Source organism: Schistosoma mansoni (genome assembly GCF_000237925.1).
Source record: "Schistosoma mansoni, WGS project CABG00000000 data, supercontig 0211, strain Puerto Rico, whole genome shotgun sequence".
Taxonomy (NCBI): domain Eukaryota; kingdom Metazoa; phylum Platyhelminthes; class Trematoda; order Strigeidida; family Schistosomatidae; genus Schistosoma; species Schistosoma mansoni.
In genome coordinates this window covers 287,142-306,741 of record NW_017386081.1, presented here as the reverse complement: position 1 = coordinate 306,741, position 19,600 = coordinate 287,142, and the positions used below count along the sequence as shown (strand labels likewise).

The window sequence follows — 19,600 nt, the reverse complement described above, 5'->3', positions numbered from 1 at the left end:
TGAAGAAACGGAAAACAAATCGAACAGTGTATTGAATACAGAGGCGCCAAATGAAATTAATCATGTTACGGAAAATGTTTCTAATGAATCTAATGATCAAAATTCTGTAATTGTTCTACCAGATTTAGATTATTTTGATGATTCATATGTTTCTGTTGAATTCTCTTATAAAAATGAGAGAAAAATGTCAGATGTATTAAATGATAATCAAGAATCCACTGATTATGATTCATTATCTACTAATGAGGTTCCGAGGAAATTCAAGGAAACTATTTCAGAAGAATCAAATGTTGGTGACCTCGAATCAAATGTCGTCGATCCTCATGATCTCTTCAGTTCTAATGCATTCCCTGTTAAATGTGACAAACATATCGCATTAATAGTAACTTGGCTATATGAGGATCCAACAGTCTTTCGTGGGGGAGGGTGAATTCGAGAAAATTAAAAAAAATCCGGATATCAACTCCGGATTTCTCAAAAAGGGGAGGTGTTATATCCCCTGGCGAATTATGAATCGTAAATCTGAGGTCCATTTATGGACAAATGTAATACGCCTATTCCTATTGGATAGTTGTTAAATAAGTGACCTAATTGTTCCGTGTTCCTCGTATCATAACCTTTATTTTGACCTTGGAACTATTATTATTGATTACTTTCCCCCTAGCTACAGCCACATTGGCCAATTACTGTACAAATGTTATTTTTCTATTTTTAATATGTGTGGTCTGTTTGGTTAGTATATATAACCCAGTATGCTTGTAAATAATGATTCATATTGCTGGGGCTGTTTTTTGTGTTTTGTGCTTAAAGGGGGGGGCTTGGGAGATAGGAAGGGCAGGATAGCAATCAAGACTGCTCGTACGTATTTCCTGTATCATTGGACATATATATATATATATTAAGAGGGCAAATTGATACGTTATAACAATTAGGAAGAACTGACACTTCCTGAACGACATCAGGAAATATTTAACTTCTCGCTAGTCTATGTATCTCTATCTTAAAGAAGATCGATTTTGACCCAAGCAGCTAAGTTCTAATGCCTGTGATTGTGACGTCTTGCTACCGAGCGCAGGGTAGGAAGTAAGGCTTACTGAACATTACCTCTAACTACAAAAACAGTACAAAGAAACACAAACGTTTAAAACTACTTAACCTGATAGTCTGATTTCAACTTAAACTATTAAATTCTGTTACCACTGATTTAGATCGGTTCGTAATTTCACTGAAATTTAACAATCTCTACAACCCCATACTGACGTATACTACTTCTAGACTACATTATACTGATTATTATTAAGTCATCGGTTATTGTGTAAACAATTTAGATAATTTTTATTGAATAACATAAATAACTCCTTGAACGGAAATAATGATCTTTAAACTAAAAAAATGGGACATTTATTTACGAGGCTTTGTTTTGTTATTTATACGTTTGGATTATAGATTAAGTTATTACTGATTCAAGAATGAATGTAACCAATAATTTCAGTTTGTTTTTCATTTAAATTTGTGATCATGCGTAAGTTAACTAGTTCAATACTTACCAACAGTCTGTGCTCAACTATTATCCGTGAATTATGTAATTTCTTGAAAACATTGAGCCGACTTCTAATTTAACCACTGTAGTGCGCGTAGCTTCGTTAAAAGTTCACCCTGATAACCGTCATTACAGGGACTCCACGAGGTTGAATTCAGAAAGCGATAGGAAGCTGAGACTACAATTTATTATCTGATCGCGCGGACTATAGAATTACAAATACACAGAGCGGATTTGAAGCGAAAAGGCCAACGAATAATTACAAGCAAATATAGAGGCAAATTTGTAGTCATATCAAATAAACACATGGTGAATCAAAGCACAGTTTGTTTTTATAGTACAAGCACATATATACAAGGGAAGGAGAATAATACATCGAGCTACATTTAAGCAATCGAGATTCGGGTTAGACAAAAATATGTGTAGACTGTAATAAGCATTCAAATATAAACGTTTACATAGGTATGATAGCGATTCTACTGATACAAATAAATAAACGAATAGTTACTATGACGACGACACTGTCCGTCAGATCAAGGAGCTAGACAGGGATTAATCGTTATCAAGATTAGCCGTAGTAGTGTTACTACACTACACTCTAAGGAAAACTGTAACAAACCGGTCTTTCTAAAAGTAAATTGGCAATAAACGTGCTGCCATTTTTTATACCTAACTGTAACTACAGTTGAAGCCTTGGTACTGCCGAGGGTGGGTTGAGTCACCTCTCTCTCGAAATGCTCCCATATGGGCACGCGTATACAAACGCTGACAGAGAAGTCTTACTAACTGCCTTCTCGCGGTGAGGGTGTCGTTTACGAAGTTGAGAGGACGAAAAGCCAATATCTGGCGCTGTGACTAGATTGGTGGATATGAAGGATCCAACTAGGGAAGTTGGGAAGCCCTGATTCCAAACTAATGGTACACATGAGCTCTAGGATCCTGAAGAAACAAAAGGCGTATGAACCTATTATTGGTCACTGGCTACCATGGGACTGTATCTCCTGACGTTGCTCCACTTACTTACTTACTTACGCCTGTTACCCCTCGTCGAGGAGCATAGGCCGCTCACCAACATTCTCCATCCAACTCTGTCCTGAGCCTTCCTTTCCAGTTCTTTCCAGTTGCTATTCATCCTTTTCATATCGGCTTCTATTTCCCGGCGTAATGTGTTCTTTGGCCTTCCTCTTTTCCGCTTCCCTTCACCATTCCAAGTTAGGGATTGAGTCGTGATGCACATTGGTGATTTCCTTAATGTATGTCCGATCCACTTCCAACGTCTTTTCCTAATTTCCTCTTCAGCTGAAGGCCCGTTTGTCCTCTCCCATAAAACGCTGTTGCTCATAGTATCCGCCTAGTGAATGTTGAGTATTTTGCGTGAACAACTGTTTATAAATACTTGTACCTTCTTGACGATGGATGTAGTAGTTCTCTACGTTTCAGCTCCATACAGTAGGACTATCTTGACGTTCGTATTGAAGATTCTTACTTTGAAGTTAGTTGACAGTTGTTTTGAGTTCTTCAATTTAAGGAATGCTGCCCTTGCTTTGCCAATCCTCGCCTTTACATCTGCATCCGATCCTCCTTGTTTATCAACGATGCTCCCCAGGTACTTGAATGTTTCCATCTCTTCCAGAGTTTCGCCATCAAGTGTGATTGGGTTGGTGTTCTCCGTGTTGCATTTGAGAATCTTGCTTTTTCCTTTGTGAATGTGGAGGCCTATCGATGCGGAGGCTGCTGCTACATTTGCGGTCTTCATCTGCATTTGTTCGTGTGTATGAGAGAGGAGGGCTAGGTCATCTGCGAAGTCCAAATCATCTTATTGATTCTGAGCTGTCCATTGTATTCCGTATTTCCCTTCAGATGTCGAATTCTTCATAATCCAGTCAATCACTAGAAGGAAGAGAAATGGGGAGAGTAGACAGCCTTGTCTGACTCCGGTCCTTACTGGAAATGCATCTATCAGCTGTCCTCCATGCACCACTTTGCACTGTAGTCCATCGTATGAGTTTTGGATAATGTTGACAATCTTTTCAGGAACTCCATAGTGTCGAAGAAGTTTCCATAATGTTCTCCTGTCCACACTGTCAAACGCCTTCTCATAGTCGATGAAGTTGACGTATAGTGATGAGTTCCACTCAACTGATTGTTCAACGATGATCCGTAGTGTCGCAATCTGGTCTGTGCTCGACCGATCCTTACGGAATCCAGCCTGATGATCCCTAAGTTCGGCGTCTACTGCGTCTTTCATCCGATTCAGCAGCACTCTGTTGAAAACTTTTCCTGGTACTGATAACAAACTGATGCCTCTGTAATTCTCAAATTTGCTCAGATCTCCTTTCTTTGGTATCTTGATGAGATATCCTTCTTTCCAGTCCATTGGCACTTGTTCCTCTTCCCAAATCTTCTTGAATAGAAGGTGAAGCATGTTTGCAGTTATTTCAATGTATGACTTCAGTGCTTCTGCTGGTATATTGTCAGGTCCTGCCGCCTTCCCACTTTTGATTTGTCTGATGGCCACCTTGACTTCTTCGATCGTTGGTGGAGTGACATCTATTGGAAGGTCAGTGTGGGCTGCTTCGATGTTCGGTGGATTCACTGGGGCTGGTCTATTCAGCAGTTCCTCGAAATATTCTGCCCATCTTTTCCTCTGTTCTTGAATCTCAGTGATTGTCTTTCCTTCTTTGTCCTTGACTGGTCTCTCAGGTTTGCTATATCTCCCTGCCAATTTCTTCGTTGTATCATATGGTTGTTTCATATTCCCTTCTCTTGCAGCTTTTTCCGCCGCCGTTGCTAGTTCTCCCATGTGTTTCTGCTTGTCGACTTTCATGCTTTTCTTCACTTCCCTGTTAGCTTCTGCGTAGTCTGCTTGTGCTTTGACTTTCTCTGCTCGTGTTCGACTGTTGCTAATTGCTGTCTTCTTGTTCTTCCTTTCTTCAATCTTGTCCAGCGTTCCCATAGAGATCCATCCCTTATGATGATGTTTCTTAGGACCCAGAACCTCCTGACACGTTGAAGTTAGTGCTTCTTTTATCCCTTTCCAGTTGTCCTCCATCGTAGTTTCTTGTTCATTCAGTAGATCCTGTTGAGCCTGGAACCTGTTGTTGAGAGTTATCTTGAATTCATGGAGCTTGTCAATATCTCGAAGGAAGGCTGTATTGAACCTTTGTAGTGCTGTCCAGTCTTTATTTAGCTTCAGTCTCATCTTGGCCACAACCAGGTGGTGACCTGAAGCTATGTCAGCTCCTCTCCGGGTTCTCACATCTTCCATTGATCTTCGGAATTTTTTATTGATACAGATGTGATCTATCTGGTTCTCTGTGGTGTGGTCCGGTGAGATCCATGTAGCTTTGTGTATGTGTAGTATTGGTTGTTATGCTAAGCCCATATACTTTATTCTAGTTGCTGGCCAAGCCAATTCACCTGTACATTGAGTCATCTTTTGATCTTGTTAATCATTCGCTTATTAACCGTGACTATACTTTTATATGAGCGTATATGTGTACACTTCGTATCTTATTCATCATATGTCTGTCACTCATTTTTGTCCGACTATAAATGTTGATTAACGCTTGCTTAAATCGAGTTGGCTTCCCAGCCATCTCCACTGCATGTCATTTCCGCCTCGTTCGCTTCCTTCGCTTATTCGCCTGTTCACTCGCCCGTTATTATTCGCTCAGGTGTTGTTAACTTTCTGACCTGAGTTATTCGACAATAAACTGTAGTTGCTGCTATCCTTTGTCTTCTGATTTTATGCACCGTTAAGTTTAGAATTATAACGGTTATCGAAGTAAACGATTAACGAATCGCGGCATTATATATGCGCTTGTGTGGGAATTTTGTGCCGCCTATAACCAATTTGTTGAATGCACATAGGTTTGCAAGTCTCTCCCCATTTTCATTTCTCTCTCCTAATCCATGTCGTCTAATTACATCTTCATATCCTGTGTTGTCCACTCCAACTTTAGCATTTAGATCTCCCATCAGGATGGTGAGGTCCTTTCTTGAGCACTTAGCTATAATTGATTGCAGCCTTCCATAGAACTGATCTTTATCGTCGTCGTTGCTATCATTGGTGGGTGCATAACATTGGATAACGTTCATTGTGATCCCTTGCTTCTTTGTTCTGAATGATGCTTTGATTATCCTGGGTCCATGAGATTCCCATCCCACAAGTGCATTTCGTGCTTCTTTGGACAGCGTTAGAGCAACTCCCTGAGTGTGTGGAGCATTTTCCCCTTCGTGACCGGAGTACAGCAGCATCTCTCCTGTACCTAGCCTTTGTTGTCCAGTTTGTGTCCAATGGGTTTCGCTGATTCCGAGTACTGCCAAGTTGTATCTCCTCATTTCCATTGCTATATGGCTGGTCTTTCCTGTCTCCCACATTGTCCGGACGTTCCATGTACCTATAAAGAGTGTTGCTCTGGTTGTTAGAAGGTGCATCGGTCTCGTGACTTCCGAAGAATTTCGGCTGTCATCATGAGACGTCATAATTATTCCTTCAACTTGGAGGGCAGAGTTTAAATGGTTTGAATTATTTTTTCTGGTTAGCGTTTTTTTAGCGAGTTAGCTTTTCTACGGGATGGGGTCGCTAACCCCATTCCCAACCCTCCTCCTTTACCCGGGCTTGGGACCGGCAGTAACTCTAGAAGAGCTACAGGCGGAGTTGTTGCTCCACTGCCTTGTGGATCAGACCTTTAGATCAAAGGCTCCGGATGTGAACCCTTAAGAAAACCACCTGTTTTGGTCTGGGCGCCCGAGCAGTATAACAGCCCACACTCAGATCAAGTGACTTGTGTGGCGCATATGTATTCGGTGTCCCTTTGTATCAATATTTATGTGTTCAAATAAATAATGATAAATAATAAATACTCTTCAAACGAATCGAATATACTTTCAAAAAAATGGAACTTATTGACTGTAGTAATTTAAACATGTATGATTTATACCCAGTCGCTGCAAAATTACTCCTTTACTGTAGATGGTGTTAAAAGAGATTCAAGAAAATACTGGTAAACAGTGCTATTAACCAACAATATCATTCCTTGTCTGTCTGAATAATGCCAACCAGTATGAACACTATGATTTGACCTATGATTGGGCATTCCAAATAGATGTGTTGGTGACATATTCAATCTTTACTTTGTATCACTACATCATAATCACTCATTTGTTGATTCCATCTTGTTCTTTGATACTTTTGTCTCCCAATATTACATTTTTCATTATTTACTATCCGATATTTTTAAAACCCCAATCCAGATGTACGCAGCTTGTCGGTGATCGTATAGAAATTTATGAACAGAATTATTTAAATAATACACCCAAATTAATTTTGTGCGGGACATCAGTACCACAGGAACAAATAATGTTGAATAATAAATTTGAAATGCATCGTGTATATATTTATTTTATTACAGATCATATAACAAGTACAAATGAACTGGGTTTCATGTTGTCATATGAATATTCCACTAGGAATGATTATACTGAGAATAATAACAAATTATTTCTTATTCGTAAAGATTTATCCGACAAGATTGATGATGTTAATTCTGTTGGTGATGGTAAGTAGTAATTGACTTTTTTAAAAGGCCGAAATGATAAATGCTGTATAGTATGAATTTATTTGTACATTTTTGGTATCTATAATAAATTAGTGTGGTGTTCCAGCGATTCAAGGCTTGTGAAGCCTCTCTCGGTAAAGCTCATAGGCTTATCTGGGTTAGAATCCGCCTTTTCAGGATCACCAACCCACCGGATGGACATGATTTCATGGGGGAACTCCTGGTCTTGTTGCTTGGCTGTCGAAAACCATGGAGAAGTATAGTCTACATGCATACCGGTAACACATAAGTCATTACCCATTCATTCCTTGTCATATACATAGGTATATTCATCCACCTGGGAGGGTAGATAGTCACCTCCCACTTTGAACGTATTTGATACAGCTGACTATCTATTACACATTATATGCATACCATCGGCACAAAAACTTTTGTCCATACACTTCAAGACATACACACGAGCATAAATACCCTCTCAAGAAGGGTAGGTGGTCACCTATCCCTATTATTCACTGTCATATCCTTTTATTGTCTTCGATCTGATGGTTTAGGCCGCTGAATTTATTCGACATAGGCAGACACGCTTTACCGATTATCTTCCTTTTACGGGCCTGGTGCGTACCCTTTACATATACCTACATACACAACTACATAAGCCGAGATTCATGTAATTCATATGCATCGGCATACACATCGGGCAGACTGCCAAGACTTTTAAAGCTTTAAATAGTGAACTTCGAGCAATCCAAGATCAGCACACAAGTGGATTAGTCTGATCTTCGCCAACTGCCCAAGTTAACTGGCAAGGTTGCCCCTACTACTCAGGAGTGCCACAAGGAGGCCTCAGGTCGGATTTTGCTGCCAATAAATTAGTAATGGTTTCCATTCAGCTTCTTTTATATTTTACTGGGGAATCTCATATAGAACGAAACCCACGTCATGGATTTTACTTCCAGCTATATTAAATATACTATAACTTGTAGCTAGAGTCTATATAGAAAAAATGCACTCAGAATACGCGTATAAGGCCTAGGATTAATCAGTTGCAGTCCTTATTGTTAACAAAGGGAAATTACAAACTCCTACTAGTCCCTTAGAATCCGTTAAACAAGTAGGTGGCTATTTTGAGTAATGCATTGTTGTTATTTTAGGTCAAAGTAATACAGGGTTTAAGCTTCACTGTGAATATTGATACATACACCTAACGAGTTTCAAATAAAATGAAACTCTCTTCCTGGATTCCATTGCTATCCATAAACCGGTTATACTGCTTATGATAAATTATTTAAAAAATCTCAAAGATCAACATCCATGAGCTCCTATTATTATTACACATAATTGAAGTTGCCATTGTAGTGATATACTGATTAGAATCCATTGTTTAAAGAAGTCATTCAGCAGTATAAGATCAAAGTACTGACTAGGATATTTGGGTTAACTTTATGAATTAAATATTTATGAATACGAATATTTCATACATTAGCAAGACTTCAGTAGATATGATTGTCTAGATAAAGTCAAAATATGGTGGCAAACCGCAATAGTCAACAACTTCCGAAACCTCACTTTATTAATAAAATTATCAAGTTCTTACTAGAGGCTAATTTCGACAGCGGACTCCCGGATTTATAATGATAAGTAGTGATCAGTATGATTCAACTGTGTAGGTCGTCAGACAGATATCACCAATCACAAAATGCGATGGTCACCCAATATTCCATATAGGTTGGAACTAGTGACCAATGGATTTCAACCCAGCGTCCTGACAGTTAAGGATCGGAGAGATGTAGCAAGGACCTTAGTTTCACTGCTGTTGAGGCCATGAATGCACACTCCGGGTCGGTCCTACGCTAAGATGAAACAATTGTCCACTACTTCCTGATTTTTAATGGTTGCTTAACTACAGTTTGACCGCAGCATCTCAAAAATGGCTGTATAAAACCTGTGTAAAGCTGTTTCTCCAGTTTTCCAGTGCCTCTTTAGCTACAGTTTCATCTTGGCAACCATCAGGTGGTGATCTGAATCTATGTCGGCTACTCTCCTGGTTCTTGAGTTTTCCAATGACCTCAATTTTTTGATGATGCAAATTTGATCGACCCAGTTCTCTGTAGTGTGGTCTGGTGAGACCTATGTAGCTTTATGCTTGCGTTTGTGGATGAATATTGTGCCACCTATAACCATTTTGTTAAATGCACATAAATTTGCAAATCTTTCACCATTCTCTTCCTCTTCTCAGTCTATGTCATAATAAGATATTTTCATACTCAGTATTGCCCATTCCGATCTTGGAGTTTAGATCTCCTATCACGATGGTTAGTTCCTTTCCTGGACACTTCTGTGTAATCGACTGGAGCCCCATAAAACATTTTCATAACCTTCATTACTATCACTGTTAGGCTCATAGCACTGAATAAGTTAGTCAGCTTTAGAAATTAGTTAAGGATAGAATATAAATATTGATATGCTTACATATTATGTGACTCAAACAAATAAAATGTCGTTGATTGCAACTCCATTATTTAGACAGCTCTTTATTATCTTCGTCAAACTGTTATGCTATGTATTTTAAAACTGTCCGTGTAATGTAATGAAATTGCTTACATCTTCATTTCACTTAAATGAGGTAACTGTTCTTGTTAATCGTATGTGTAAGCTCACATAATTTTGTAAGATACCTAAAAGCTAAAGTGAAGCTGATTACTATAAGATGTACGTAAGTGCTCTATAATATTTAGAATATTTTATTTCTTGTCTATTCGGTGAAGGGACAACATTAGAATATCTAGTTGCATAAATTAAGTATATTCCAAGATGTGGAAATGGCCGAAAATGTTTACGATATAAAGTAAATGAAAGTTAAAAGTCTTACCAGTCAGAAATATTGTTAAGACAAATTATTGTAATCTTGTAGTCATTTTCTATTGAGAATCTATTATCCAAACATATGATATTGTTATATCCCCTGGTGAACTATGAATGGTAACTTTTAGGACTATTTATGGTGTAGTAGCATTCCAGCATTTTCCGGAAACCCGAGGCAATCTATAATACTATAAAAACCTTACATTTTCTGTACATGAACGAACCTTTGGAGTAAAGCGTTTTCTTCCATATTTCGCGTCTTTTCTCTCATGTTCAAGTTGCTGTGTAGATTTAGCCTTGAAGTTACTAGAAGAGCTTAAGAACCAAATTTAGCGTTCAGTTTGAAGACTTATCAGTATTCCCTTCTCTATTGGAGTTCATAAAACGATAAAATTGTGAGGACGGTCCACAGGTGAAGTTGAGTAAACTCTTAGAAGCTCAGAAGGAGCCGAACATATTCCATTCAATTAGCTTTTGGAAGAATATTCCAGAATCACTACGTGTAGCTTCCCTATTGGACAATGCTAATAACCTATAGCAACCATCCTATAATCACTTCCGATTATAGTCAATTTTGGTTAAGCCCTTTTTATTAACTTACTTAACAGACATCGTCATTTGCATAGTAACAATTTGCATATTCTTTGCACTGCCATACCACTAGAGCACATGACACTATCCGAAATGTTAACTGCTTAAATATCATTCGATGACTCACACTCCTCACCCTTATATGTATGCACGCAAATATTATTATCAGCCTTTGTTTTGCTTTGCTGTGCCCTTATCAAATCTGACTAAAAATTGCCTATGTAGTTACTTGCTATTCGCCTCGTTCGTTACCTTCGCTTGTTCGCCTGTCCACTCGCTCTCTCGCTTGCCGCTCACTTGCTCGTTGATATTCGCTCAGGTGTTGTTAGCTTTTTGACCTGAGTTATTCGACAATAAACTGTAGTTGCTGCTATCCTTTGTCTTCTGATTTTACGCACCGTTAAGTTTAGAATTATAACGGTTATCGAAGTAAACGATTAACGAATCGCGGTACTACAAACCCCCTGTGTGCGGATTAGATAACTATAATGATGATTTCGTTTTTACTAAAAACTATAAATACCTGACAGTTTTGTACCATAATTGACACTATGTTGGGAGTAACATTCCTACTTACTAGTCTTCTGTCTTCTCTCTTGCGACGTTGCGGGTTCGATCGTTCAAATAGTCTAGTAGCATGTGGCATAGCAAATATGCAAAGCTCTAGATATAACAAAAGTCTCCACTTTTTTCTGTGTAAAGTTAAACAATATTAAATCAAATAAAAATCAGTAATTCAACTGGAACTTGGATCAATCCTTTACTTGTCTATTGTACCCAGTTATGTATATATAAACTTACGTTCTTAAATTAAGAATTAAAAAAATCAATTGTGAGGCCATTCTTTTCCTACTATCCATGATAAAATTGGTCTTGGATATTTTTTGTTATTGGCAAAAAAATTGTCCAATTTAATAAAATCACTTATTCTAACGTCGTAAAATTAAGACAAATCTTTAAATACTTCCTCTGATACACGTCGGTCAACTCTCTGAAAAATAACACAAAGAAATATCTAGGAAGATTTAGAGAAGTATTCATTTATAATCGTATTTACCAAACTGTATGTTCCCTAACACATCCTACATGTAGTGGTACTGATGAAATGGAGTTTAAGCTATCGAAGATTTTATAACATTTTTCGGTGGTGAACCCGGTACAATAAACAGAAAATAATTGTATGGTTTGGCTGAGTGGCGACTGTTCATCAAACCAAAATTTATTAACGCAAGCACTCTTTCTTGTGAATGAATAACAAAAGGTTGGACAAACTATAGTAAAGACGAGTTCCCAGTGGTGCGAAGACTGAATATATATCTACAAAATGTTTGATAATTAATGGAATTGGAACTTAATTATGAGATTAATTTATGGGCTATCATAAATTCTCACTGTTGAAATCATGAGTCAATTGAAGCTAGACCACCATCGAAAACCTGGAAGCACTGCTTGACGGCCGTTTCGTCCTATTATGGGACTCCTCAGCAGTGCGCATCCACGATGCCGCACTCACGAGATTCGAACCCGGGACCTACCAGTCTCGAACCGGAGCCCTTAACCGATAGATCACTGAAGACAATTGGTGAACGGTCGCTCAAAATTGTGGATTGGTTGAAGTTAGACATTAACACCGTTGGATACCGGCTCAGTGGTCTATCGGTTAAGGGATCTGGCTCGAGACTGGTAGGTCCCGGGTTCGAATCTCGTGAGTGCGGCATCGTGGATGCGCACTGCTGAGGAGTCCCATAATAGGACGAAACGGCCGTCAAGCAGTGCTTCCAGGTTTTCGATGGTGATCTAGCTTCAATTGGCTCATGCTTTCGACTATGAAAAATACTGGTGAATTTATATTAATTTTTACAAACAGTTATACTATTTATGAATAAGTATATCTTATGTTCATGCATTTTTCTACTCAATATTACACAGAATAAAGCTAGAATCTACCGACAGTCTAACCCAAATCCAATTAGGAGCTTATAGTTTTTTGTAAGAAACCATAGAATTGTTACCAGCTGGCATTAAGCTAACGAATAAATTCCAAAGTATTTTGATTATTTAAGGTTGATAAGAAAAGCTCTATTGTTTAGTTATACTCTAAAAATGACATGGTGGGATTGTAGAACAAGAAGGAACATTTATTCATTACGATACAAATTCTATGTGAGATATAATTGGACAAGAAATATTTATGGAAGCTGTAGAGAAATGATTATATAAGTATCGTTATCCTGAACAAAATTGATAAATATGGGCTAATCTTCTCCCAAGTACATGAATATGTGTTGTAAAAACACTCTACTTTTATGTACAGTATACGGAGTATAAACGTGAAAATCACCTACTCCATAATCAATTTTCGTTACAATTCTAGCTACAAATATTTGATTTTAGCTACCTGTGTACTGATTGGCTGATGACAGTTTCAAAATACCTAGGTTATTTATAGGGTTGTTCAACTGTAGTATAAGTTTACATGCATTGAACTTTTTAATCAATGGTCTGTGATTCATAGATACATGTCAATTTACAATTACAAGTTACGGCAAAGAATCAAATGGTTTTCTTCACATACCAAATAATTTAATTAGAACGAGAAAACCATCTGAGTTAAACAACTGTAAATGGAAACTTGAAGGTGGTTATGGACAGCGTATACAAATACGTTTTGTACGACGTCTAGATAATTCACAGCAAACTCATCAATTTCAACGATCACAAATTACATCAAGTGAAGTTAATGATCTTGTGTCGAATTATATGAGTGATTTTATTCAATACAATCAAGAATTCGGCGGTTCTATCTATAAACAAAAACATCAACCTGATATATATGATATACAAGAAATTGAATCATCTTTTTTAAAAGATTTAAAGTAAGTTCAGTATGAAATAATACTTATTATTTTATGTGGTGTAATTAAAATCGGACAAATCAGTAAAGTGGCATCGCCCCACTGGGTTGCCAACTAATGAACTGAGTCTCGTTATGGGTGTAAACTAATCATCTGGAATCCATGAGATAATCATGAATAGTGTTTATAAAAGTTAAATGATATAGTTTATAATCAGTTGCAAAGAATTCTCAGTTTCAGTATTATTTCACAATTTCTTATTCTACAACTTCATTCTCTACATCTAGTCTTTGTTACTACTAACATTTGAAGCTTTTGTTATTCGTTTCGTTAATTTTATTTCGTTATACTGAAGCGAAGAAGCAGTTTGAACCAATGTATATTTTTCCTTGGTCCTAATATGATAACGAGTGACTAATGTGATAAGTAAATTGTATTTTACAGGATCCAGAAAAGTTGTGATGCATTATCATCAATAACTGGAAACTTCATTTTGAGATCCTAACTTTCTGCCATGATGATTGAAAAATTCCGTTTGATCAAGAATAGTGAGTATTTCAGATTACGTACAATCTTATAAACTTTTCGTAAGTTGCTACATTTTACAATACACTGTTATTCGAAAGAGAATCCATTTCATGTAAATGGTAGAATTTATTTCCATGAATTGCAAATCCAAGATAGAATAAATTTACAGGATTATAGGGATTATTTTACAGTTATCCCCAAAGACGATTATATTTTCAGTGTATATATTACTGCTAGATAGGAAAACACGAAAAACGTCAACATTAAGCTATAAATGATTTCCCCTGTGACAAATGTTCAAGAACAACCACAAATTATGGTAATCAGTTTCTATTTATCGAGCGAGAGTGTAGTAACTAACCCGATTTTTCATAAGCTTCACAATACTGTTGATCCCATCTTTAAAACTTGCTCAAATTCGGGTGAATTTTCCAAATATTTTAATCATTATAGATACAATCAATCTCAAATGTTAAAGGTAAGACTTTCTTTGAAAAAATTACAACTATGTATTGGTGACTAGCAGTGAAATTTAGGAAGCGCGTTCTGTCTTGTTTCTGGGACTTGTATCTCAGCATTGATATCCACCAAGCTATTGAGCTCAGCCAACGATTAATTCATTAAAAGCTGTTATTAATAGGATCTATACTGTGTTTAAACTACAGAAAACCCCGAGTTGTTATTCTTTTGGTCACTCAGTTAAAGCTACTTGTTTATAAAATATCTGTATACGTCTAGGTTTACAAATAACTAAAAACAACTTAAAAAATGCGAAATAAAGGCAACAACTAAGCAACTCTTTATTCAGATTGAGGGAGAAATAAGTAGAGGAAGACACCTGTTGTAAAAACCGTCTGCCTCGTTAAAGCTAATTAACTGAATAAACATAGCCTGGTCATTGTTTTTCTCTCTCCACCTATTTTCATCACTTTTTATCACTTTCTTGTTTATTCTCTCTTAACATTCACTCCTTAAATTAGCGATCTATTTGATCAGTCAAGTAGAATTGTGTTCAAAACAATTTACTATCACCGAGAAAGGGAGACATAGGTACTAAAGTCTAGTGTTTGGGATATTTCTTCTAGTAGTACTAATGTGCACTAGTTTTTCTTTCTATCTTAGCGTCAGTTAAAACACAAAAACAATGAAAATTTAACGTTTACAAAAAGAATCTTAGTGAAAAAGACATGAAGTTTTATTTTCTTTAGTTTGGTTTGTAAATTACTTTTAAATAGGCTATGACGAGACGGATCATTTGATCAGAAAACCGTAACAAGTATGGATACCAGAGCTTTCAGTTACACCATTGAAATAATGAATAAGAAATTAGATGTGGCACTATGGATTGACTCATTTCTGAATGCCAAAAATAGGGGGAAGTACACATTCGAGTCTATTATATATAAAACAAGTATCAGCTACAGCAACCCAATCTATAATCAATCATTACCCCAGTTATAATCAATTAAGGTTTTGATATGTAAATGTAGCAGCCAAATGCAGCTATATCACTTGAGCTCGTAGAGAGGAAATTCACTAGGTGAGTAACCCAGAAGTTGTAGATATTAGTGACTTGAATGACTGAACATATCTAGAAAAGAAGCAATGTGTTTACGGAATGTGGGTAAAGAAAATAATCAATCTAAAAGAAGGATGGAAAATGACTCGATCGTCCCTGCCTTGTCTGATTTTAAGCCATTTCACTCAAGATCTTCATCCACTGATTATAATTAAAATACTAACCTCAACCGCGGATTATTTTCTGACATATATAGCTATGTTTACTGAATTCTAATCTCACTGTGATGACACTTATTATGATACCAGTTCATTCATCTGACAAGATCTATGTGGGGCAGCACATGCATTTTGGCTTTGACTGATAATCATTTTTGAAAATATGGTTAAATAAAAGTAACACAATAATATACACTAAAGAAGCATATGAGTATGAATTCACAAAACCAAAAGCCGAAGACAGTATTTTCATACTTTAAAATGTGAACTCAATGGTTATACAGTGACAGAAATCCAGTAAGCATTGGAAGAATGTTTCATCCCGATACTGTACTCCTCAAAAATAAACACCTCTGATAAAAAACATCGCAATATGATAGATTGACCGAGGTTATAAACGTAAGTGACTGAATATCAACTAGGCGATCTGAAGACTGATTTCTCTTTGTGAGGTCTGTATGTACAAAGCTTGATTATTGTTGCGGTCGCGGACATGCACGGATATGGAGATCCATAATAGGGAGACCTAATTGTCCAGTCCTTTCTAGTTTTCAATGACTGTGTAACCAAGGTCAGTCCGTTATGGGAAACTAAAAAACCTGTAAGCCACCGCAATCCCTTATATAAAATATCTGCGCGTATATAACCAATGAGAAAGTTCTTCAGTAGGTAGAACAGTCGCAAAGTATTTAGGACACGTCCTAATAATAGTCTATGACTATGGTTACTACAGTTTTATGAGAAAGGTTTGACTTAACTATTTAAAAGATAGAAACTGATGATGTTTAGGCCACTGTTAACAACAACTGGATGGACATAAATTATTGAATTGGTAAGCTATGTCAATGAAATTAAGCAATTTCCACAACAATTGTTGATCATATATAAATACTTAACTAGTTTCTAATATTTAAGATGATTTTAGAATACAAATAATTTCCAACTCACAGCGCTTTTTACCGATTGTAAATATCTGTTAACTTTGACTAACCTTATTAATAACTTTTTTCGGGATAATCTTGTTTTCTTATGTCTTATTTGTACAGATGTCCCACCTCAATGGCTTTGGAATTGATCAATTATCGTGCTGACGTTTTAACTACTAACAATGATTTCAGTAGACTGTTAGATAACAGGTTAAATCCTAAATTCGTTTCACAACAAAGTTATAAATCGTTAAATTTAAATGCATTCTCTACCATACAGTCGTCATCTTCACCTTTATTCACCACAGATCCTGTAGAGTCTACACCTTTAGATCCTGTTCGTTTATGCGCTGGGGATTTTATGACTTATTCACCAGCAAGTAAAGGTTTCATGTCTGGAAATATTCCACGTTTAGATATAGTTCTTAAGATCAGTCAATCTAGAAATGGTACCAATAATAATAATAATATTATTAATAGTGACAATAATAATATAAACATGAAACAAAACTTCCGGAGTATTCAGTATTCAGATTTAGGCTATGATGTGCAGTATAAATTTGTTACAGGTGAGAAAATCGTTTTCCTTTTTTTTTAAGGGGAACTAATATGTTAATAATTATCTCAATAATTATTTTGATTTTTTTCATTCATCAGAGGGGGTTTTGTGGAGAATTTAGTATTTTTCATAGTTCAAATCATGAGTCAATTGAAGCTAGACCACCATCGAAAACCTGGAAGCACTGCTTGACGGCCGTTTCGTCCTATTATGGGACTCCTCAGCAGTGCGCATCCACGATGCCGCACTCACGAGATTCGAACCCGGGACCTACCAGTCTCGAGCCAGAGTTATTCAGTAAATATTGTTAAATGAAATAGTGGAAAATGTAACAAGTAAGCTGATTTTTCCTATGGTGTTTCCAACTGATAAAATTAAACATCAATTCAATTACAAAAGGTCCCTAACTACTAAGTGACTAAACAATGATCATTGTTCATTATATCAGAATTCAACAATTATTGTCTGTCTAATCATTCATGAAAAGCACAGACGATTTTGACGACTATCCTTATACGTTATAACTATTCATGAATAAATAATTTCAGCGGGGTTGAACAGAACAAAGACAGCATTATTCTATTTTAAACAGTATCCGCTTTACACCAGTTTTCACACAGGGGTACCAGTGAAAATAACTTTCGCTTTTAGTAAAACTTCCTGAGCACTTTGCTATGATTGATTGCAGTCTTTCATGAAACTGATCTTTATCGTTGTCATCTCTACGATTGTTTGGTGCATAACATTGGAAAACATTCATTGTGATTCCCTCATTTGTTTTGAAGGATGCTTTGATGATCCTGATCCATGAGATTCCCATCCTATAAGTGCTTTACGTGCTTCTTTGAACAGCATCAGAACAACTATCTGGGTGTGCGGAGCATTTTCTTTCTCGTTACCAGAGTACAGCAGCGTCTCTCCCGAATCTATTCATTTCTGTCCATCTTGGGTCCAATGGGTTTCGTTGATTCCGGGTATTGCTAAGTTGTATCTCCTCATTTCCGTAGCTATTTGGTTGGTCATCCCTGTCTCTCCCATTGTCTGAACATTCCTTGTACCTGTATCAGTTGTTGCTCTGGTTGCTAGAAGGGGCATTGGCCTCGTGAATTCCGAAGAATATAGGCTCCCACCATGAAGGGTCATGATCCTTCAACTCCCAGGACAGAGTTTAAATGTTTTAAATTGTTTATTATGGTTAGTGTTTTTCTGGCAAGATTTTTTTCTATAGGATGGGATTACTAACCATATACCCAGGCCTTATTCACCAGGTTGGGACAGGGATTAGTCCTAGAAGAGCTATAGGCTGAGTTAACTGACAATCATAACCCACCTTCATATACATTCGTCAATGTCAAATCAGTCTTTCATGTCAGTTATCTCTATATTAAACAACCTAACCCAGACCTTTCTTTTAATCATCTTTATTTCTATAGATTATGGTGTTATAGCTTCTTCTGGGAATCAACGGAAGCCAAGTAAGTCTGATATTTACCACAAAAAATAAATTGTATGTATAGGGAATAAATACTTATTAGCATATTAATTAAAGTATTTGTGCAAGATGAAATGAGAAGTTCCGAATCAATCCCCTCCAATTATTTAACTTCTTAATAGTGAATCAAATTTCGAGTTACTCATGCTAGTAGATAAGTTACCATTTGGTCGATTGTCAAAAGTAGGAACCAGATAAAAGTAGCGCTTGTTACTACTCAAAGATAAGTCAATATAATCTGAAAAATATTTGATATCTTCCTAGGATTTCAGTAGCATTCATACCTGCTTTTAATTGACTTAAGTTTAGTGACCACTACGTCTGCGTGAATTAACTCTAACCTGTAGATGGACAGATCATTTTTATCTGGTCAACAGTTTTATGATTTTCCACGTCTACCCTTGTTATTTGTCATCGTTAACTATTCATTTGTTAGCTTTGGAAATTTTTTATGTGAACTTGGCTAGTAAATGAATGGTTTTCTGTAGTTTTTAAATCGTTCGCCTTATATAAAGACTGACTTACTCTTTATTCATTGACTTTGGCTAAATGTCATTTTCCATGTTCACAGCTCTCTCATATTTGTTAGGCTTCCACATGTTTCATATTCAAATTTAATTTTCTAATTTGTATTTTTGTGATCAGTAGACAGAGTATATAAGAAATCTAATAGGATCTATATTTTGTTAAGATCATTCATTTCAATAATCAAGTTAAACAAATTTAATATTTTTTTCATAGTTGAAATCATGAGTCAATTGAAGCTAGACCACCATCGAAAACCTGGAAGCACTGCTTGACGGCCGTTTCGTCCTATTATGGGACTCCTCAGCAGTGCGCATCCACGATGCCGCACTCACGAGATTCGAACCCGGGACCTACCAGTCTCGAGCCAGATCCCTTAACCGATAGACCACTGAGCCGGTATCCAACGGTGTTAATGTCT

General features: G+C 36.7%; 1 protein-coding gene across 1 annotated transcript in view; it reads left to right on the top strand.

Moving 5' to 3' along the window:
• Window positions 1–19,600, top strand: part of Smp_169170 (hypothetical protein) — a gene marked incomplete at both ends in the record, with an annotated part of 35,716 nt that overhangs the window by 1,329 nt on the left and 14,787 nt on the right. Inside the window, 3 exons of the mRNA XM_018792765.1 lie at window positions 6,958–7,104; window positions 13,073–13,433; window positions 16,724–16,983. Coding sequence (XP_018647218.1) covers window positions 6,958–7,104; window positions 13,073–13,433; window positions 16,724–16,983 — 768 coding nt within the window. The remainder of the gene's footprint in view (window positions 1–6,957; window positions 7,105–13,072; window positions 13,434–16,723; window positions 16,984–19,600) is intronic.